Genomic DNA, 23,847 nt, shown 5'->3' with positions numbered 1-23,847 from the left:
AAATTTAAATAAAATATTTTTCCTGAGGCTTTGTTATTACATATCCACACCCATACATCCATAAACAAATCTATTTTTGCACCACAGAATTATCAAAAGTGATATGATTATAAAATTGATGATTCTTTTGCATTGTCTGTATATTCCATTTGTATAACAACCTAAACTTATCCCCCACCTGAATTTATCCCACAAAAGAAGATGGTGGATTTTTCGATTAGAAATTGAAGGTTTTTACTTATGAAACACACCATTTTGTATTGTATAGTGTATCTTGTCAGCTAGCACAGTATAGAAATATTGGCATTTTTCTAAAAAAGTAATGCTACTCTTAATGTCTGATCCAAGTTTATTTCAGAAAAATTCATTTTATTATTATGAATATCATAAAAAGGTATATAACTTAGAAACAGTGTAATTATAGAAAAACAAAAGCTGTTTTGTGATATAATTTTTCTTTTTCTATTTTTTCTTTCATTTTCTTCCATTCAGTCAAAACCATAAATAATGTGCTTTCATCACATAAATGAACTGAACCTAGTAAATGGTTTTCTTTTGGTACTTTGTATTACCTTTAAAAGGGAATTTACTAACAATTTGTTCAGGATCTAATAATCTGAATATTTTCTGTTTTCTACTCCCAGAAAATCTATTGAATAACAAAATAAACAAAACCTGGTACAATACTGGAATAGATTACTCAAAAAGCAAAATAGAAAGAAGTCAATTAAAATACTTTACAATATGGCAAATCCAGTATGGCACAACTTCACTTGATAGTTTTGGATTATGGAGCCAACTCCACAGGGACTGATTGTGGTCTGCCTTAATTCAAAGGTTTCAGCAATGATGTATTTTATTTGCATCTATTATATAAGCAAGATATTCAAGAATAGTATTTAAAAATAATAGCAAAATAGCAAAACATTGTAAGTTATGATCTTGCTTTGTCCAACATAATATGGTTCATGTTTAAGCATCCTAGAATTTGGAATATTCAGATTCAAAAGTATTGAGATTAGAATTATACGTTTAATATTATCTTTTTGAGCTATATATTTAATATGATAGAACTAGTATCCAAAATGTATAAGCCAATCACTTGTCAAATCTCAATAAAATCATCATTGGCCAAACTGGTTCTTCTTAACTGATTTAGTCTTATGTATTAGAAACTGTAAGAATAAGTATCCTGCAAAGTTGTACTGATCTTATTCGAGATTCTACTGAAGTTCAGAGTCCAAAGTATATTTGAATCAGAATCTTCTGATAATTCTAAATTTAGCTTAGAGCCATTCTACAATCTTGAGCATGAAACGCCAGAATAGAATTTTTTAAAAATCAAATCTGCACACTAAATCTTTAAAGCAATATGATACAAATCAGGTTCAAAATATGGATTCAATGTATAAAGATGACAGCATCCTTTCCACTGTTTGGAAAATTTCTATTCATCAAGTGATCATAAAAAAAAAAACAATACTGTTCTTGTGCACCATAATTGTGGGCCTTAATGTCTTAGGATTTTTAGTCTTTTCACTCTTCCCAGAATGTTTCCTAGTTGTAAATGCAGTGGATCCAAACATGATTTTTTTCCCTTATTGCATGCTTTGAATCAAAATCCTACTGTAGAAAATATTAGCAATAAGCTTGAAAAACAGTTTTTTAAAAAAGTATTTGTTAATAAAAATGTTTTTATGATTAATATGAAACAATTTTAAAATGAATTATAAATTTTGCACTTGTAACATCAACAATCTAGTATAAATTAAGAGTTTCAGTATAGTAGAAATGTATTGTTTCAAGTTGCTGAAAGCTTTGAAATACATTTTTACTTTGATTACTTGCAAGATAGATAAATCAATTAGGATTATATTGCTATAAAATCCCAAAAAATATACCAATTTGGAAAGTGCAAATTTTGTCTGTATGAAGAAAATTTAAAAAAAATGGTAAGAAATGGCTTCAAAAAGTCTTACATCAGCACCTTCTGTTTTTTAAGACATTCAGGATTTTTTTGTTCTTAGTCTTGAAACTCATAATAAAACTGCTGGGCAGGAGTTTACCTCTGCCATCTTCTTCTACCTGGCCCATGATAACATAGTTTAGACCTATTGAAAGAGAAGGAAATGATAAATTCTGCTTTATATCCCTAAGAATAATATAGTTCAACTGGCTACTGAATTCTTCAAATGCAAACAAGACTTTAGAAAACTCAAGTTACTCATCCTATGGAATCAATACACTCATGAAAATATTGGTCAAATGAAAATATTGGTCAAATGTTTTGTTCACTATTAAAAATAGCAGCTTGTCTATTTCTTCAGATAAATTTATTTGGCTATATTTTCCAGTAGTTATTGCTTAGTTGCTTTCTGGTATGATCTCTCATTTAATAACATTTGATAAAATATTATGACAATTGCAGCTGGAATTTCCATTGCTAAACCATGCTGTGAATCATGCCTGATTCTACGACTTTTTTGGTATTTGTTAAGCAAATCACATGGTTGTTAAGTGAATTTCAACATCTTAAAGTTTTTGCTTGTTGGAAGATAGCTGGAAAGGTTGCAAATGGCAATCAAATAACCCCAGGATAGTGTAACCATCGTAAATGCGAGCCAGTTGCCAAGTGCCTGAATCTAAATGACGTGACTGTGGAGATGCTATGACAGTCATAAGTGCTAGGATCAATCATGAGTTACTTTTTTCAGCAACGTCATAACTTTGATCAGTTGCTAAAGGAATGGCTGTAAGTCAAGGACTATCTGTAAAACACCCATGTAGCATTTCTATAGTTTTATGCCACTAATCAGATAAGTAAAGTTAGCAGTAGTACCTATTTAGAAAATGTCATTCTAAAAAATAGGCTTCTTGTTGTACATACGGTATCTTGTTGGTAAACTCAACCATGGCAAATGAGAAAGCATGAATTCTCATTCACCATTCCTTAATTCTCATTGCCCCAGTCTCCTTGATAAACCCTCCAGTAACGCACATTCTTATAATTGATACCCAGAGCATAAAGGAACCCTGCTTAGTAAAAAGGACTGTTCTGTAGAACAGTGGTCCCCAATCTTTTTGGCACCAGGGACCAGTTTCATGGGAGACACGAGTCAGTGGTGGATGGTTTTGGTTTCAGTTGCTTGCCAGCTGCTGACCTCCAGCTGCGTGGCCTGGTTCCTAACAGGCCACGGATCAGTATCAGTCCATGGGTTTGGGACCTTTGCTGTAGAAGAATGAGAAAAACTGTGCAAGGCCAGCTTCACAAGTAGAACCAACCCTGTATGATTTTGCACTTACTGATGCAGGGATCCTTATCCCATTTACATAAATATTTTTGTAGTATTCATTCAATGTTTAGCTTTTTATTGTCATTTCAACATTGTGAGAGCTAATAAAATGATTTTAACATCTAGTTTTATTTAAAACAGAAGTCCATAGTCTAAAAATTAAGTATAAGCAAAACCATTTCAAATCTTAATTGTTGGACAAACATGCCTATGCCTTCTAATAATGTATGCCTATTTTAGTTTATGGAGCTACAGATTCTTTTGAGGGCTAAAATGGCTTAAGCCATCATCCTGTTTCAACTCACTTATATTATTAACATATAATACATACAAAAACTGAAAAGATTTTAAGGTAAGCAGTTTCTGGATATTCTCACTCATTTCACCTTTTTTACTAATTTAAATAATTTGTTTTTGTATTTTGTTCGGTGAATGAGCAACTTAAATATAGTTTTCTGGGAAAAATAGGAGCATAAAAACTATAAAGACAAATGTCATTTGAAAAATTCAGAATTCCACTTTGAGTTTACTTACCTCTCCTGATAACAGGACATTGTTTACAGACAACAATAATCTTGGCACTCAGATTTTTCCCTGCTTGCTGAATTGCTAAATTTCCTTCTTTGTATACATTAATGATTGATACAGTTGCATATAAACTTCCACCTCTGATGTTGGTTGTGATAACAGATCCAGTTATTACTAAAAAGGACAATTTAGGAGGAATAGATTGCAATAATTATGCAAAACAATGAAGCAGGTTTTTTTCCACCATTCAGCAGTGAACAAGCATAAATAGAAAATATAATACATAAAGGAATGTTATGAATAATGCAATAAAGTTTTTATTTACAGGAAAAACAAAACTTTGGTAAAAAGGAAGAACTGCAGCTTAAATATCCATGTTTAACCATGAATATTGGATAAATAAACTTGTTTGTCCTGGGTTAATACATGGCATACAAATTGCATTTGTCAGTTGCGCTAAAGGAATGATACACTGAAAAAAAAGGGGGTATGAGCATCATTAACTATAATGATATTAAAGAAACATATTCAGAAGATAGCAAGGAATTAAGAGCAAAGCAGTATGTACTATGAATTTATCACTTTGAATAAAAAAAAAAACCAAAGAGCCTTCCAATACAACATGCTGATGTTGTCACTAAATCAAAACGTTCATACAGCAACAGTCTCCTTCTGTTCAGTCATTTGTGTTTAGATTAGAAAACTCTTCTGACAAAAAAATTCAGTCTTCTCATCAAACATCTCAAGGAATATAACTAAGTCATAGAGTTCAGTGCAAGAGCTACAGTTGTATAAGCTGAAAGAATTTCCTTGTGCACTAATGGTAGCTTACAGATAAATGCTCCAAACCTCTTCTATAAACATACATCCCTAAGTCACTTTTTTGGGGGTGGGGAGAAGAAATCTGATCTTACCAAAGTTACTTGAACAGTAATTGCTCTCAAGAGTTCCACTCCTTTTGCATTTTTGCTGGCACAGGCTGACTGTAGGTTTCAAGGCTTTCCAAAGAGACCCAAAATGAAAAAAAAAAAAAAGTGTTTCAGAACTCTTCTAAAAATGTCTTTTTTTATGTTGTTACAGAAAAAAAGGTCACTCAAAAGCAAAACTCTGAACAATCTAGACAAGCCAAGTTTTAATAAACCAATGTTCTATATACTAGCTCTGTATGAATTATAATTATGTAGAATAGTAGTGCCTGAATTCATGGTAGCACAGATGATGTACCTAGATTCAGTTCTGAAAGAATGTACAACATCTAATTGGCAAAAATAGTCTAATTTGTTTTTTATGAATCCAGATGTTTCTCATGATTATGATCAGGATTATAGGAGGGGCATTATGGAGAAAAAAGTTTGCTCTTGAATGAAGAATAAAATCTCTATCCTTAACAATTCTAAGAGCTGATGAATTAGCAAATATATGGCCACTTTTCTAAGTATGGACATACAATTTTTTTTCAGACAAGCAATACTCATATGTGGTGCTTCTGTCACCTCTATTTAATCAAAACAATTATTTTTGGTCACTTAGTTACATTAAAGTATAGCAAATACGAAAAAAATGACATTACAATATAGCTTGAATGTTATTTCCTTCATTCCTTAAATGAAGGCCCCACACTCACCTGTGATAGTAGGAAGAGTTGTGGTGGTGATTGGTGATGTGGTTGTTGGTAATTTTTTGGGCCTGAATTTATAATGACCAATAAATCCATCAGCAGTTAAACTTAAATCAGACAAAAATTGAATAAGCAACTCATTTTTTTCAGATATAATAGGCCTAAAAGAGAATAATGTTTTTATCATTAATAACTCTGCAGACCATAGTAAATAAATATCCTGCACATATAAATATTTTGAATGAAACTGAATTTCCACAAGGAATATAAACATTTACTTTGATAGAAAAACAAGCTTCACAATTCCTAAATAAATCTGTCTACAAATCTTACTTTAGCTCTTAGGAAAACAATAACAGTGGAAGAAGAGACAATAAGTGGCTCTAAGACAAACTGCTAAAATGTACTTATGGATCCATATACAGAAAGTGGAAGTGTTCAAAAATGCAAATTTTCAGTATGTGTTTATCATTTAGAGCAAGTTCTATAGTTAATTCAGAAATACTCTACTAGTATTTCAAGTACCTCTGTCTCTGTGGTAATATATCAATAGTGATCAAGAAAAAATGTAAATGAAGAGGTGAAGAATGAAATTCACACTTGGACTCATGTAACTGAGTCTAAATTCAGCATTAACTTTCAAACCTGGAACCTTCCTTTTCTTATTCCAATGTAGCCAACATAATGTTTAGGACAAGCTCAGTTGGAATAAAGTGTTATTAACAATATCAAAACTGATGGGAGCAACAGGGAGATGAAGGGAACGGTGGAAGAGAAATAAAGAGGAAAGAACCTGGGCACAGCTAGTTGTTGAGTAAACTCGCATAGCCATATCCACAGCTAGAATTCTGTGATCTTGAATGTTTCAGTACAGCAACAATTCTATACTGGTAGACGGTGACTTGTAAGATCACAAGGGCAGTATGATATCAGCTTAATAACTTGTGCACCACAGATTCAAGCAATTCTGAGCTCTTGCAGAGGTGATCCTGGATAAGAAATATTGTGATATCTATCTGTAAGGGCCACTAAAGACAGGGTATTAAATTGTATCACTGTGAAAGCTCTTCACTGAATAACATGGGATAAACAATAAAAATATTTAGATGTGTATTTTAGATACTGGTTGCTTGCAGTAGCAGAATTTGGTATCTATCTTTTTGAACACTGAGGTCCAAAATTAGGATATTTTGGGGTGGGGTGGAGTGGGGTGGTAGAGAAGATAGCATGATAATAGGAGCACATTTTCTTCCCATTGCTTCTGTTGTATTTTTATCATACACTTATTTACATCGTGGTGGTTATCTGTTATTTTTAATCTTATTAAACTTGCACATTTAGACTATTGAAAAATAGCACAGGATTATTTCTAATTAATGTGAGTCATCAGTATTGTAATGAAACAATACTCTATTGATCAAAATTGAAGCTACAGTAACTTTTAAGAAAGAGAAAATCAGTTTTAATGTCTAAATTTGGAAAGTTATTGAATAGATAACTGGGCTCTAACAGGCTTTCCATAAAAAATATAGAATACCCATCACTTTGTCCCATCCCTCTTGTGGCATTTGCTAAAAGGTATTTAGCCAATGAGCTTACTTACGCTGGTGGGCTGTCTCCGCAGTATTTCCCAATTCTCCTGGCATCATTAATCTTGCCACCGTTAAACACTGCCACATAGTCATACCTGCAGTAGTTATCTCTCTCCACATCAAATTTTTCAAACTTTAATTCTATGACCTGCAAGATAATGATTGATCTGTTAAAACACTTGCTAATTATTAGTATGAAAATCTCTTTGAAATCTAAATATATTCTGACCTATATTATTTTAAGCCATTGTTAAGCCACAAGAATTTTAAATCTACATTGTGTTGTTACCTTTGTTTTAATCATTTTAATCATAAAATCTGTAGAAAAAAATTAAAACATTTGGTGCAGGATAAAACTAAATAGGTCTTGGAATCACCTTCCTCTACTGGCATATATTTAATATGAACTGAATAGAAGTAAATCTGATGTTTTCCCTGGTATGTGGTTATATAAATAAATGGAAGCTTTTTATAAGTTTGTGACTGTACTGGAAAATATTATTTTATCTCAAAGCTATTATTTAGCTTTGTATCTGTCTTTAGTCATTAATCTGCATTTCTACTCAAACATGAAAGACTGCTTAAGTTATTTTTAGGCAGGCACCTTATATTGGTCAGCAGTGACACAGGAAGATGCCAGAGGCAGATGATCAATTTAGAGACAACGGTTAATAGTAGTAGTAGTAGTAGTAGTAGTAGTAGTAATAATAGTAATAAAGTTGGAAGGAACCTTGGAGGTCATCTAGTCCAATCCCCTGCTCAGGCAGGAAATCCTATACCATTTCGGACAAATGGCTGTGCATTTGTAAAGTTATCAATTCAGATTGCACAGGAGAAGGCAATGGTAAACCACTCCTGCATTTTGACCAAGAAAACCACTGGGACAGAAAATACAAAATGATTGACGATATAGTGCCAGATAATAGGCCCCTCAGGTTAGATGACACTCAATATGGAGGAAGAATTAAGGATCTTTCAGAATACTATTGGTGTTTATGAAGTAGCTAGATTAAAGGCTTTAGTTGCTGATGTAGGATAAAAATCTGAAGCCACAAAGATAGAAATACAGTAAGAATATGGAATCTAACAAATATATAAATATAGGAAAACTCAACATAATGAAAGATAAAAGTGAAACGACTGCAAATTGATAACTTAGCCATCAGCGAAATGAGATAAACTCAGATGGGACACTTTCAGTCAGAGAATTACACTGTTTTTTATTCAGGACATGAAAAAAAAAACAGTATTGCTTTTACAGTTAGAAACAGCATAGCAAAAACAGTACTTGGCTGCAATACAATCATTGACCAAATATCATTGGTCACCAAATATCAGAAAGTCACAGAGTGTGCAAGGAAGATGTGTTCCTTGTGGAGGCTAGAATGCCAAAATTGGAGACATTAAAGAGGACAATGTAGATGTAAAAGTCAAAGAGCATAGCGAATAGAGACTAAAATTAAATATAATAAAATATATCAATAGAAGAGAATAACTGTAGCTCAGGTTTGAACTATGGAGTTCTTAGTGCTCTCTAAGCTTGGTTATTTTTCTTACAGACATTTCATTATCATACCAGGTAAAATCATCAGTACACTTGAACAAATCAACCCACAGTTCTCACTTGAGAAACAAATGACCAGGCTCAAATTATTTGACTTTGGACTCATTTTGTGAAGATCCAGCTCTCTGGATCCAATACTGGGAAAGGTGGAAGAAAAGAGATGAAAAGGACAATCAGCAGCAAGGTGGCTGAACTCAGTTACAATTAGTGCATTGTTGGCAAACTTGAAAGCTGTTGAAGATGCATTTCAGAAATCAGAATATTAATCCACGTGGATTGGACTTGTTCCATTACCTATTCTAGAGATGGCTCACTGGATTAGCAACATAACTTAAATGATTGCTATTTGTCAAAGTTGCGTATGTTCTTCCTGGCTACATCTTCAATGTTTGGTTTGTTGAAGTGCTCAAGAATTGAAGATCTTTTGGGTATCAATGCAGTTACTAGGCATGTGATGTCACAGTTATTAACATTAATATTTTACTACATCCACACTATAGCCAACATTGTATACTGTACAATGACCTTATAATCGAAGAACAGAGTTACTAGCTTGTTACAACAATTAAGTTTTGTGAAGGCAAGCAGCCACATCTTCTAATTGGATAAATTAATAGTAACTTACAAACTATACCAGAAGTTGAGTCAACCCTTCAAAACAGACCAACTTAGGGAACCAGTTATGAATGTTCGTATTACTTTTATTATAAGGTTATAGTAATTGAGTCCTGCAGGTCTGAATATGCTTCCTGCCCCACCCCCACCTAACTGTGAGAACTAGGGAGAGTCAAATCTGAGCCTCTTTCTCAAGTTACATTTCTGCTTCAAACTCAAATTTCTTTTATCAAACCTTTGTCTTGATTGCAACTCTTCCTCCTGTTCCCCCTGGTTATTCCTACTGCTTGTTAGAGGCCTTTATTGTAAATTGGACTGGGATAAAAGGCCACTGATAGGAAGCACTTAAGAGAAGCTACGGATGCTCTAAACCAGTGGTTCTCAACCTGTGGGTCAGGACCCCATTTGGGGTCAAATGACCATTTCACGGGGGTCGCCAAACCACGCTGTCCGCCATTTTTTTCCCCTTTCCCTAGCTGCCCTACTCCCTCTTATTGGTGGCCACACCCACTTGGGGGTCACCACAACATGGGGAACTGTATTATGGGGTCACAGCATTAGAAAGGTTGAGAACCACTGCTCTAAACCAAGAGTGTCAAACTGGAAGCCTGCAGGATGGATGTGTAACATGCAACCCATGCCCACCCTTGGCTCTGCAAAGGCAAAAAACATTGCAATATGTCACGATACATCATGTCACGCGATCGAGTTTGACACCCTTGCTCTAGTCTAAATCAAGGGTGTCCAACTTTTTGGCTTGCTTGGATGCATTGAATGAAGAGAAATGATCTCTTCACTCAATAACAAGCTGATAGATAGATAGATAGATAGATAGATAGATAGATAGATAGATAGATAGATACACACACACACACGGTTATAAAGATGAAGGTTAAAGGTGATAAATATATTTTATATTCCTTCTTCCTCATATTTTCCCCTGAGAAGTGAATTGGACTGAGTGAGAGTGACAGGTCCAAAATTATCTAGTCGGTTTTCATGCGTAAAGTGGGACTAGAACTCACAGCTTCCTGCTTTCTAGACTTAACACTAGATCAAACTAGTTTTTTTTTAAAATACAGCTCACCTGGTTCTTTGGAGCCACAATATGCCAGGAGCAGGTCACCCCTGCTGGGTAATCACGATCAGGCCAGTTAGGAGTTTTAAAAGATCCGGTAGGTTTATCTAGTTGTCCACCACAGTATTGATCTCCTAAAAATACAAAATACATAGCTAGCAGAGTTGCTCAACTGTCAAATGAAGTCCATGGCAATCTACTGTACATCTAAGCCTATTACATTAGTAAATAATGTACTGCAATTACATTATTCTATCACTGTAGTTGTAGAAAAGCCACCAAGTTTCAACCAACTCCTAGAATCAATTCATTATCAATTATTAAATCTTTATATGAAAGAGTATGGTCTTTTTATCTATTAATTCTTTAACATTTTTTTCTTTAACGTGAAGTATATTTTAAAGCAGAAACTGTAGCTATGCTCCACCTTCTGTCACCAGAGACCACATTTATTATTAGACTTTTGGGCTGAAGGGTCGATAATGTCTGATGGAGTCAGGGCTCTATTAATACTCATTCGAAGTTATTCCTTTTCTTGTACTCAGGAAGTTTAAATATAAAAATATAGTTTCCTTTTAGCAAGGATCTGAACAATTAAAAACTGAATTCATATTTTTAATCTAAAAATCATGAGCTTCTATGTATAATTTTAAGTGATAAAAGTACATGCTATTGTTCTTCCTACTATGGAAAAAAGACTGTAGCTCCAGATACAAAGGATTGGATTTTAGATATCTAGTCAATTTTGAGAAATTATATTCTGTCATTCTGAAGATGCCACATTTTTACTCCCTTTTGAAAAAAATTCAGGAGAGGCTTGGTGAATATCGCAAGCTTAATTTCCCCTTTTAAAGACTTGGAATATATTTGTCATTGCTGTTGCTTTGCCTCCCCATATACACACTTAGAAAATATAATTTCAGCAATCTTATCCTATGCAAACAGACTAATTCTAACATGATTTTTAAATTTCTAAATCTGCCATGAAAATACAGTATAGATCAGAAGATTTCAGCTTTAAAAACTCGAAAAATACCTCTTTCGTGTGGCTCTGCTGCAGAATACTTTGCAACAAAGCCATTTCCAGCTGTATTGGCATCTGAAATCATTTGCACCAACATCTTATTGCTATTGGCCACGAGAGCACCAGGTCTGAAAGTGCCACAGAACCTGCCAAGACGCTGCCCGTTGGCATGGCCACTGTATACATCCACAAAATCATATCGACATAGATTATCACTTTCCAAGTCTATGAATCTAAAAGAAAGAACAACAACTTTCCCTTCAGGAACCTATAGGGGGGGAAAAAGACATAAGAGTTGAATAACCTTTTTTTTTATTAACTGCTCTTAAGATATAGAAGCTATTTTTATATTGCATTTTAAGCATTATCTGTTATAAAACAGACACTACTTTCTCAGCCTCCTCATGCAGCAGTCTTCATCAAATGCTTTTTTTTCTGTAGAAATTTTGTTACCTCCCCTTTCCAATTTACAAAACATTATTGAAGTTTTATTGTGCTAAAAAGGGGGAAGGGGAAAAAAAAAAGAGGGCAAGGGATGAGAAAAGCACCGGAAAAGTTGCTTAGCCATATCAAGAATTTTATTTTCAACTTGCCTTGCATACTTCAAGCAAGATGAAAGACCTGGGCAATATAAGGAAACAAAGTAGGATTAAGGGAAGAGCGTGGGTTTTGGCATTACAACAACAAACAATTGATATGCATAAGCCATATTCAAAGCATTACCATTTGTTAATCACAAATCATAGCTACTTTGGATAAATTTAAGGATGAAATATAATTTAAACTGAACAAAGAGATACACTGAAATGCTTCAAGAAGGACAAGAGGTTCCTGGACAGGAAGCTAAAGCTTTCAAGGAAGGGCAGAGAAGTGAACATAACACCAGAGAAAATTAAAAGCAAAGCAAAGCAAAGCAAAGCAAAGCAAAGCAAAGCAAAACCTTTGGCAGAGGCAAATTGCATGCAAAAATGTGTCCCAAGGAAGCAAAAACATTAGAGGCTTGATGCCAATGGAACTTGGAACAGTGCCAGCCTCCTCTAAGGCAATCAACCTTACAAAATCATGCCTGTCAGATTCACTAGATAGACCCAATCAGGAAATCTACTGCATAGGAAAGCCAGAAACGCTCTTTATTGAGATTGGCTATAAGACAGAATCTTGGAAATCTGTGCTATATCTCTCCTCCTTTTTATATCCAGTGTATGACATTTGCCTGAGCTGCTTCTGAAAGTATCATTGCCCAGGACATAAAGAGTGTGCCAGGATCTCCTCTTTTGTCCTCTACAATGACACAGAACATTGTAGAAAAGAGTTGGGCCTCTTGGGCTGGAAGAAATCAGAGCCTCTCTGAGAAAAAAGAGGAGTCTTGAAACAATGGGTGATTTCCCCTTTGAAAGGAATAGACATGACATGATGCTGCAGGAAGCATATTGCCTATCTTGGACCTATATCTAGGATATGATGGAGAGGTTACCAAGTCAAACCCATCAACAATTATCCATTTTCTTTTGATCCAAGATGAATGATATAACCAGAAGAATCCTTGGATCCTACAAGACCCTAGGCAGAAATGTGAAGAAACCAAGAGTACAAATACAATCTTTCCAATTGAGGATAAAGAAGAGAAAACAGGAATATAATACAAGATAGAACAAAGAAAAGTACACTTGGAAAGTATAAAAAGAAACAAAGCTTCTGATTTCCTCTATAGCAAATATAATTACAAATTTATCTCTTAATCTATGATTACAAAAAAGCTACTTTTTTCTATTACCCATTTTTTCTCTCTAATCAACAAACCACAAATCATAAGCATATTTTTGTCTGTTTCATGCAGAAAAATCTATAATTCATAAATGTTGATGTGTTGTTTCTTTGATGTAGGACAGTGGTTCTCAACCTGTGGGCCGGGACCCCATTTGGGATTGAACGACCATTTCATGGGGGTTGCCAAACAACGCAGTCCGCCATTTTTTCCCCCTTTTCCTTAGCTGTGCTACTCCCTTTTATTCTATTGGCTTTTGAAAGCCAATAGAATAGACTCTCTTGAATAGAGTCTAATTCTATTGGCTTTCAAAAGCCAATGGGAAATGTCCAGGCTGTCTCTGCCCTGCTGAGCCCGCCAAAAGTCCCATTCTGCAAACGGTGCTGCACCAGTTGAGTAGTCCTTGACTTACGACTGGTTGAGTAGTCCTCGACTTACGAGTGGTTGGGGGTCGCGGCATTAAAAAGGTTGAGAACCACTGATCTAGGACAAGAGTTAATTTAGCTACCTCTGCAAGCTCCATCATCTTACCATTCCTCCATTGTGGATAGTGTCAAACGTTTTTACTTATGAGCATATAATAAGTTTACTGCAGTTGTCATCGGGTGGGTAGTTTTAAATTTCTGGGCACTTATATCTCGGAGGACCTCTCATGGACTATGAATGTTAACATGCTTGTGAAGAAGGCACAGAAGAGGCTGTACTTCCTGAGAATGTTCAGGAAGATAAATCTATCTCAGCATCTACTTCTGTCCTACTATCACAGCACCATTGAGAGTGTCCTGATATACGGCATTCTTGCATGGTATGGGAGCAGCTCTGTAGTGGATAAAAAAGCTCTACAGAGAATTATTAAAACTGTCCAGAATATTATCGGACTCCAGGTACCAGCCCTGGATAACATCTTCGAATCTCGCTGTTTGAGGAAGATGCATAACATTCTCAGAGACTCTTCCCATCCTGCTTACAATCTCTTTGGACTGTTGCCTTTTCCTATGTCAGTGATCTTCCCAGCATGACCTTCCCGACTTCCTCTGTCCTCTGATGCTGTCCTCTGCTTCCTTTTCCAGCGAACTTCCCAGCACAACCAACTTTCTGTCTGCCTTCTGTGGTTGTCCCCCACTGCCTTTTCAGTGCATCAAGTGCCAAACAAACAATCAGCACCAGAACAATAGTTTCATGCCAAAATGAGTTGAGTACCAAATTTGACAAGTTTTGAAGCAGTCGAGTATCAAGGCACCACTGTATTTTGCAATATACTTTTAACAAAGTGTTTATTATTTATAGCTTTTCTTTTTCCTCAGATTGACTCCAATTTTGCTAATTAATTATTTTTTACAGTTCAACAGATTTATGTTTCACCTGGAAAATGGATATGAAATGTCTTATACATGTAGTCCTTGACTTCCAACAGTTCACTTAATGACTGTTCAAAGTTACAATGCCACTGAAAAAAGTAACTTATGATCATTTTTCACACTTATGACCATTGCAGCATGCCCATGGTCATGTGATTTACATTTGGATGCTAGACAACTGGTTCGTATCTATGAAGGTTGCAATGTTTCAGGGTCACGTAATCACTTTTTGCAACCTTATGACAAGCAAAGTCAAGAGTAGAAGCCAGATTCACTTAATAATCGTGTTATTAAAAACTACAGTGATTTACTTAACAACTGTAGCAAGAAAAGTCATAAAATGGGGCAAACTCACTTAACAAATTTCTTATTTAGCAAGATAAATTTTGGAGTCAATTGTGGTCATAAGTTGAGGACTACCTGTACAGTTAACTGCAAAGGTGTATTAGACTATATCCACCCATACTTTACTGCTTATATTGGTTTTTTTCTCTTTTCCTTCGTTACCATATTTAAATGTTTACTTGTAATAGCATCATTTTTCCTTTTATCTTGAAATTATAATAAAATGTATACATACACATGCACAGAAATTTATACATATACATGCACACACATAAGTGAAACGAAGCAGCAATATTGCTACATTGTAACATAAATGGTTTCAAAAATAAAAGGAGGGGAAAGGAAGTTTTGCAATATTATACTGTGAGCATGGCCTGGGAAAGCAAGGAAAGCATGCTTTACTCACATTGGTCAAATCCTGAAAACCGCAAATATATCACTATAGGATTTAATTCAACATTTAATTGTGAGCTTCCAGAGAAGGGGAGAAAACATGGACCCCAAGAAAATTGACTTAATACTCCATAGTTGGAAAGGCACTCAGTAAGAAACAGGATATAAATCTCACAGACAAATTGATGATGATGTTGATGCTATTGGTCAATCTTTACATACAGAAAATCACAATACTCCTTATCTGGTAAAGGCAAGCACAAATATTTGAAGAACACCTATTTTTTTCAGAATAACAATAAAAAAACTTTCATACCAGCCAGGAGAAATCTTGTGTCCAGCTTAATTTGATTATAATAATAATAATAACAACAACAACAATAATAAAGTTGGAAGGGACCTTGGAGGTCATCTAGTCCAACTCCCTGCTCAGGCAGGAAACCCTATACCATTTCAGACAAATGGCTGTCCAGTCTCTTCTTAAAAAACTTCCAGTGTTGGAGCATTCATAGCTTCTGGAGGCAGGTTGTTCCACTGATTAATTATTCTAACTGTCAGGAAGTTCTAGGTTGCTTCTCTCTTTGATTAGTTTCCATCCATTGCTTCTTATCTTGCCTTCAGGTGCTTTGGAGAATAGCTTGACTCCCTCTTCTTTGTGGCAACCCCTGAGATATTGGAATACAGCTATCATGTCCCTTCTCATCCTTCTCTTCATTAAACTAGACATACCCAATTCCAGCAACCGTTCCTTATATGTTTTAGCCTCCAGTCCTCTAATCATCTTTGTTGCTCTTCTCTGTACTCTTTCTAGAGTCTGTAACATCTTTGGTGTTATCTTATATATAGAGCAATCCACCTCCTCTTTTATTTGTTCTGTTTCTTTTAAATAATTTAAATCCCTCTAGCTGTGTGTTCCATTTGTGGGTTTCATCCCACCAAGTTTCCATAATGGCAACAATATCATATCTGTCCTCATTTACCTGAATTTCTAGTTCACCCTGTTTATTGCTTATACTGTGTGTTGGTGTATAGACATTTCTTTATGACTGACCCTGTGTTTACTTTCTACATAACCTGTGTGGTGCCTGAGTTCCCCTATTTTCTTACTACCTGTTTGATTAGTGCACTTGGTGTGACACTCACTTTTAAAAGCTTGATTTTGCTTGACAGCTAGGTTAATATTCTTGTCCATACATCTCTATGTTACATGCACTGATAACCCTATAATTTTTAGATTGCCGGGGACAGAAATGTTCTGTATCAATTAACTCACTGTCCCTGTTGTTCAGTTTATATATTTCTCCAGAAAATCTGTGAACTTATTGCTGAGTAACTCAATCCCTTTCTTTGATGGAAGCAAGCCATCTCTTTTGTACACTTTTTCATTGGACCAGCTGCAGACATTGTGACTAATATAACCAAAGCCTTCCCTTTTACGGCACTCTTTTAGCCACATATTGAATTCTGCTATACACTGGCCTTTTCCATTTTGTTCCTTATAGACTGGTAAAGCCTCTGAAAAAGTAAGCTTACAGCCTATCCTGCTAAGTTCCTGCCCCAAGCTCTGGAAATCATTCTGCACAGAGTACATCTTTTTGGGATAGATCATTAGTGCCAAGATGTACAACAGCATCCCCATCACAGTCCTTGCTGGCATTCTTGACTATCTTAAAAATACACTTATTGTCTCCTACTGGCAGCAGCACATGGAAGACACCCGATCTCTTTTGAAACCTCTGTATCCTTTCCTAAATTTACATTCCTTATAATTGAATCACCAACCAGAAGGTGACTTCTTTTTTTGGATGCCTTGTTCTTCTTGCATGACTGATGTCTGTGTAATACCTGATTCATACTTTCCCCTGTCCAAAACAAGTTCTTAATCTCAAACCACAATCCCCTGCTTATTTGAGTTATCATCATCACAACTATCTTGACCTGTCTCCTTAGTGTCCCTATTAAGGTCAGCAAGGGCACTGTATCTGTTATGCAGAGACACAGCGAAAGCTTTGTGTTTATGGTTCACAGCTCTCACCCTGTCAGAAACTAAACTTATTTTTTAGATATTTAATTCATCTACTCAGAATCTGATTCTGCATTATTTGCATAAAGAGGATAATGTCTCAGTTCAGAGATCACATTAATGTTTTATATTCTGTGTCCTTAATATTAGTAATTCTCATCTCCTTTCAACTCCTCTGCTCCAGCTTTGATGTTTCCATATGAGCACATAAATGCCAGTCTGGATAATAACTCTCTTTGTGTTTTTTTTTCCTTTTATAGGTAACAAATTCTTATGTCACTCATTGTTCTTCATGGAATTACTTTCACAAATCTATTTTAAAAAGTTAAAAACAAATAGAACAAAGCTTCATTATTTTCAACTTCTTTTTCTACACACCATGTTAGACAACGCTTAACAGTTTAGGCTTTTTCTAGTTAAAAATTAAACTCAATTACTTAGGAAGACTTTTCAAAACATATTTGTATGTTATAATTGTAACTGTAATTCAAAACATATTTATATGTTGTAATTGTAATAGATACTGCTTATACTAAAATCGACTATTTGAAGACTTGAATATTGTTATGTTATATTCTTAGAGGCTCTGTGAGTAGATTAAGTATTCTTTCATTTCTCCTAAATCACTGAGGACTGACAAGAGAATGTTTTAAAATCATTGGTATGTGATGCCTGGTATTTTGCACTCTACAAATAGCTATATAAGAGATGGTAAGAAAAACAGTTCAGGGAGTACTATACTTGTGGATTGTGTCAAGCCTATAATACAACGTGCTGAATGACCAGCTTCTATAGTTAGAAAAAAGTATGAAGAGAAATAAAAGAAAGAACATTTGGCTGTAATGTACTATCTTGTTATTCAGAATAACAGAATAACAGTCCAACACCCTGACCAACTGTTGTCCAATATTTTATTGAAAATCTCCAGTGATGGAGCACACACAATTCTGGGAGGCAAGCTGTTCCATTAATTGTTCTCACCGTCAGGAAATTCCTCCTTATTTCCAGGTTGGATCTCCCTCTGATGAGCTTCCACCCACTGCTTCTTGTCCTACTGTTAGGTGCTATGGAGAGTAAATCAATACCCTTTTTCCGGTGATAGCCTATCAGGTATAGAAAGATGGCTTTTATGTCACCTCTAAACCTCTCTTCATTGGGCTAAACACACCTAGTTTCCTTATTCCATGGAACTGTCTATGAAGCCCAATTCAAACAAGCATTTTTAAAAGTGTAGTAAAGGTTTGACAACAGCTGTTAAATTTTATCAAATTTTATTAAAGTGTAAAAGAATAAACATTGTATGTATCCATTCTGTTTTGTTCTAAAATATTATTGTGCTTCTAGTCTCATCTTTATCTTGCATGTTGCATATTGTATTTTTAAAAAAATATTAAGGGGAACATGTATACATCTTTTTTTCATGTGAATTCTCAGCAGAGAAGGCATTACCTTCCTTCATGTAATATCCATAAATGTAGTTTTCAATCTATTATTACCTTTCCAATAACACACAAAAGCTTTTCCTTTTAAGGTTTCAAACATGGCAAAAAGGGAACTTACAGTTTGGGTTCAAAAAACATTAAAATACTTCAATGTGGATAGTTAGCTTTCAGCACATTGTGGAAACCCTGGAATTTTTAAACATTTTGCATAAACATGGCCATCACATTAAGTCATATATATTTCAAATAGGTTTTGGTTTAGAGCAAGAGTTCAAAGTCTATTGAAATGAACAGCTAAGCTTTCATCTAGATAAAAGAACATCACTATGATCCATCTACAAGTGATTTAATTTATATTAAATATCAAATGTTTTACTTGGGTTGCTACATATGATATTAAGGTATCATTATAGACACTCATCACATAACTGAAACCATCAACAGCAAGCATGCATATTATTCTTTGTGGGGGAGGAGTTGTCATATCAAGATTTCTTACTGTGATTTTCCAGGAACATTTGCTGTTTGGAGGGTAGACTCCTGGGAATCCTTCACTTCCAATAAACCCTGATACTCCAGTTAGAATACCACCACATTTGAAAGCCCTGGAAAACAAAGAAGAATTATTTTTGAGATAGCATGATCTGGTCTAGATAAAACAAATGGCATTTAATATGCCACTGTCAAAATATACGGCTTTGTAAAAAGCATTTAAAAACTATTAAAATATAATGCAATTTTGTTGCTTTAAATTGATTATTATGTGCTATCCAATCATTTTCAACTCTTAGCAACCACATCAGGAAAATACAAATATATTATTGCTGAGTCACGATTATCTCAACATGCTATGGTTGTGCATGTGTGAATATGTAGACAAAAAAGCAGACATACAGTAGATACACCTGATGTGTCAGTGTGTGTGTGTGAATACACACATATATACATACACATACACACACACACACACATATATATATACATATATACACACATACACACACACATACATATACAGTTGTTTCCTTCAAAAAGTTTGGAAGACTTTCTTATTTTTCCATGTCTGTTTCCATCTTCATTATCTTTACAGATGCTTACTGTTTCTGGTCTCTGCTAATAGTTCTATGAAACTCATTAAATTCCTTTCTGACATTTTTGTCTTCATTGGTTTTAGCTTCTCTTCTCATCAATTTCCAATTTGTTCTGACATCCTGTTTGCTTTTGTTTCTTTCTTCATTTTTGGCAGTCTCTTTTCACATTAATCCTTAATGACCTTTTAAAGTTCATTCTATAATTCCTCTGGTTCTGTGTCAATGAAGTCCAGTAGGATACTGAGTCATGGTTAAAGGAAAAACAGGACTGAGAGTGGTGGAAAGTTAAATTTGGATGATACGATTGACTAGGACCCTGAACAAGAACCGTTCTGTAGTGAAGGACAGGCAGCATTTTTCAATCACAGGTTCTTCTCATCCGAGGCATGTCTCCAAAATAATGTGTTTTACCACTGCAGCCAACTTGGCACCAAAATGGAAACAGATGAGGAAACACATATAATTGAAGTATACTGAAAGAAAGTCCTGTCCTGTCAGGACATCCTGGATTCTGTAAACAGACCCAAGTTGTCACTTGCTATTACTTCCATCTGTCATACAGATGGGAAGAGAGATCAGCAGAGACTGTTTTCAAATTGCTAAGTGTGGGGACTATATGCCTTTTATAGGAAAGTATCAAATTCCAGGAAACATTTCCCACCAACCATTTTACAATGAGGGCATCACTTGGAATTCTACAATTTGCAGAAAGGAGTTACAGGTAGTTCCTGACTTAGGAGTACAATTGAGACCAAAATTTCTGTTGCTAAAAATGAGATAGTTATTAAGTGAGTTTTGCCCTATTTTTACGACCTTTCTTGCCAATGAATCACTGCAGTTGTTAAGTTCGTAACAAAATTGTTAAGTGGATCTGGCTTCCCCATTAATTTTGTCAGAAGCTTGCAGAAGGCTATCATTGCAAGGAGATGATGCAATGGTCATAAGTGTGAAAAACGGTCATAAGTCACTTTTTCAGTGCCGTTGTATCTTCAAACAGTCACTAAATGAACTGTTGCAAGTAGAGGACTACCTGTATTCACACCCTCACTAGCATGTTAATGGTGATGCTACTTCACTGCATCGTCTTAAAACTAAAAATAACACCAATCCTGCTTATAAGTGAAATTGGTAGTGTCACTAAAACTGTAACCCAGCCTTGTTAAAAAAGAAGGAAACCCTAGCATACTTAGGGGATTCCCAAGAACTTGCAGAAAGGAATTTTAAAAAAGCCCTATGACAGTGATGGCGAACCTTTTAGAGGCCCAGTGCCCAAATTGCAACCCAAAACCCACTTATTTATCACTGGGTGCCGGGTGGGTGTGGCCGCAGTGGTCATGGCAGACTGGGTGGGCGGGCCAGGGCAGCGGGGGCCAGTTCCTCGCCATCTCCGGGGCACAGCATGCGTGTCCACAGAGAGGGCTCTGAGTGCCGCCTCTGGCACGTGTGCCATAGGTTCACCACCACTGCCCTATAGGAACAATCTCACCACTAGTTTCTAATGAGGACAGATTTCACTTAGTAACCACAGTGTGGTATAATAGCTAAGGAGTTGGACTAGGAGCAAAGAAACCCCAAAATCAGCCCATTCCCAGCCACAGAGACACACTGAGTGACTTTGGGCCATCACTTTCCCTCAACTCAACCAACCACATATGGCTATTATGGAGAAAAACAGGAGGAGGGAACATTATGCCACCTTGAGCTCCTAAATGAAAAGTGAAATATACACTGAATTCAGAACGCTTGCTGTCTTTTGAAAAGAAAAAAAGGAGAATTGAATGGACTATTCCCTAAGAGTACATACTAATTGGATCTGAGAAAAGGGATGTATTTTCCAGGTAGCTCTTATGCATGTCTAACAACATTGGCTTCCATACATATTATAAGGCAAAACTGATTTGTATAATTTAGACAAAAGGATGAACATATGTTTTCCATACATCTGTGTAAGAGAAATGTAAAGCATCTCTGAAACTCCTTATTAAATTATATGGCCTTCCCCATGGACATAGCAAATGAACAATCTCTTCATTGCAATTTGCAACAAATACATTTGTATATTTAGACAGACTAGTATATCTGCAAATATGTGCTGGAGAACTGTGGCTAGCCACAGCATGACTCTGTGATACTATCCACTGTATGGTCCAGTTTTCCCTCAGTCGCCTGGATGAACATGAAACAAACCTTGATGTCATATAAGTATGAATTATCATTTCTTCTCTAGAACAAACACAATAGTAACCCCTTTCAAAATAAATCATCCTTATGAAACTGGACTCAAGAATTCAGGGACACTTACCCTAGAATCTCCTCACACACACCCCTTTGGAAACATCTCATTGCTATTGTTAGAATATGTACTCTGCACGTGTTTAGAAATACTCTTTTCATCTTCTCAAATACATGAAATATTCAGTTTTCACAGCAGAGACAAAAATCCCAAATGCATTTAAAAATTGCAGGGTAGAGATAAACTGCACACCCTCTAGGCTGCAAATGTCTTCTTTCTCCCTAGATCTTGCCCTTGCACGTTAAAGGAGGTTTTTTTTTTTTTTTTCTTTTAACTGCACGCCAGGGAGAAACTCGGGATTGGGGGAGGAGGCGTGAGTTGTCTCCTCAGGACAGACGAGGTCCTAAAGTGGGGCAGAGAAGAAACCACAGGAAAGTTATGGGCAAGAGAGCGGCGCTACTACGGTAATCCTTGAGGTACTAAAGTCTGCTGTGCATCTCGGGCGTTCCAGCCAGTCAGCCAGGAGGGAGACCCCTGCCGAACAATAAGCCCTTGCGGCAACAGGAGAGGGCTCGTCCTCGTTAAATCCGGGGGCAGTGCCAAACCCGGGCAAAAGTGGGACAAATAAGCAAAACGGAGCCGGCAGGCGAGGCTGGCTTGCGTTTCCGCGCGCTGCAGCGGTAGCAGCGGACTCGTAAGGGAGTTTACCTCGGTCTTTGCAGCTGCTGTCGAGTGTTGGAGGGCAGAGCGGCCGCCAGAAGCAGGAATCCCAGGGCCAACGAACGCGTGGCTGCGGCGGCCGCGTCTTGCATCTTCCTCTCCCGCTTCGGCCCCTTCGTTCGAGGCCACCTGTATAAAGCGCCTACCCCCCCAAAATACAAAAAATAAAGCGAACCACTGGCCCTTTACCGTGAATATCCCATTTGTTGGCGGAGACGAGGGGAGGGGGAAAAAGCTCCCGCGTCCTCCTCCTCTTTCCGTCCGAGGCTGCGAACGTGGGGAAGGGAGCGACCGAGAGATAAAACAGACGCCCCTCAAGCTTTTACCTTGCGGTAAGTGGCGAAGATGGCTTTGAAAAAGTCGCACTCGGCCTTTTCCAGCGCTTCCCAGGCGGAGGGAACCTTCCAATGAAATTCACCGGTGGAACTCGCGCCACCAATTCTGGGAAGATTACAAATTTAGAAATCCCACCCCCTTCCGAAGATACCAAATCCCATTTGCCTCAGCGTACGGGTAGGGGCCAGAGCTGATGAGAAATGTAATATAGCTGAATATCTATGAGATTCTCAGTCATCTAGATCATCATTATCATCCATCATCATCATCTGGCTGACTGTGCGATGATCCATAATAATAATAATAATAATAATAATAATAATAATAATAATAATAATAATAATAATAACAACAACAACAACAACAACAACAACAACAACAACAATAATAATAAAAGTTGGAAGGGACCTTGGAGGTCATCTAGTCCAACTCCCTGCTCAGGCAGAAAACCCTATACCAATTCAGACAAATGGCTGTCCAGTCTCTTCTTAAAAACTTCCAGTATTGGAACATTCACAGGTTGTTCCACTGGTTAATTGTTCTAACTGTCAGGAAGTTTCTCTTTAGTTCTATGTTGCTTCTCTCTTTGGTTAGTTTCCATCCATTGCTTCTTGTCCTGCCTTCAGGCGCCTTGGAAAATAGCTTGATTCCCTCTTCTTTGTGGCAGCCCCTGAGATATTGGAACACTGCTATCATGTCCCCCCTCATCCTTCTCTTCATTAAACTAGACATACCCAATTCCAGCAACTATTCCTTATATGTTTTAGCCTCCAGTCCCCTAATCATCTTTGTTGCTCTTCTCTGTACTCTTTCTAGAGTACATGGTTAT

The 23,847-nt window shown here is 36.3% G+C and overlaps 1 protein-coding gene across 2 annotated transcripts; it reads right to left on the bottom strand.

Moving 5' to 3' along the window:
* Nucleotides 1–123: 123 nt before the first annotated feature.
* On the bottom strand, nt 124–23,109 carry PCOLCE2 (procollagen C-endopeptidase enhancer 2). Of its 2 annotated transcripts, XM_039357471.1 has the most exons (10): nt 23,009–23,109; nt 22,671–22,824; nt 19,138–19,243; nt 11,325–11,580; nt 10,298–10,422; nt 7,043–7,179; nt 5,446–5,600; nt 4,736–4,819; nt 3,828–3,995; nt 124–2,111 (listed from the first exon to the last, which is right to left on the bottom strand). In XM_039357471.1, exons 2-10 carry the CDS (start codon nt 22,772–22,774, stop codon nt 1,981–1,983), a joined length of 1,266 nt encoding a protein of 421 aa, XP_039213405.1. In that variant the 5' UTR covers nt 22,775–22,824; nt 23,009–23,109; the 3' UTR covers nt 124–1,980. The 2 variants fall into 2 exon arrangements, with proteins under 2 accessions (XP_039213405.1, XP_039213406.1); XM_039357472.1 differs by lacking the exons at nt 22,671–22,824; nt 23,009–23,109 and adding an exon at nt 22,872–22,986.
* Nucleotides 23,110–23,847: the final 738 nt, after the last annotated feature.

Source organism: Crotalus tigris, unplaced genomic scaffold (assembly GCF_016545835.1).
Source record: "Crotalus tigris isolate CLP2741 ecotype Arizona unplaced genomic scaffold, ASM1654583v1 scf7180000018923.2277400, whole genome shotgun sequence".
Taxonomy (NCBI): domain Eukaryota; kingdom Metazoa; phylum Chordata; class Lepidosauria; order Squamata; family Viperidae; genus Crotalus; species Crotalus tigris.
The sequence above is the reverse complement of the archived record's forward strand: the minus strand, read 5'-3'. Positions and strand labels throughout refer to the sequence as shown.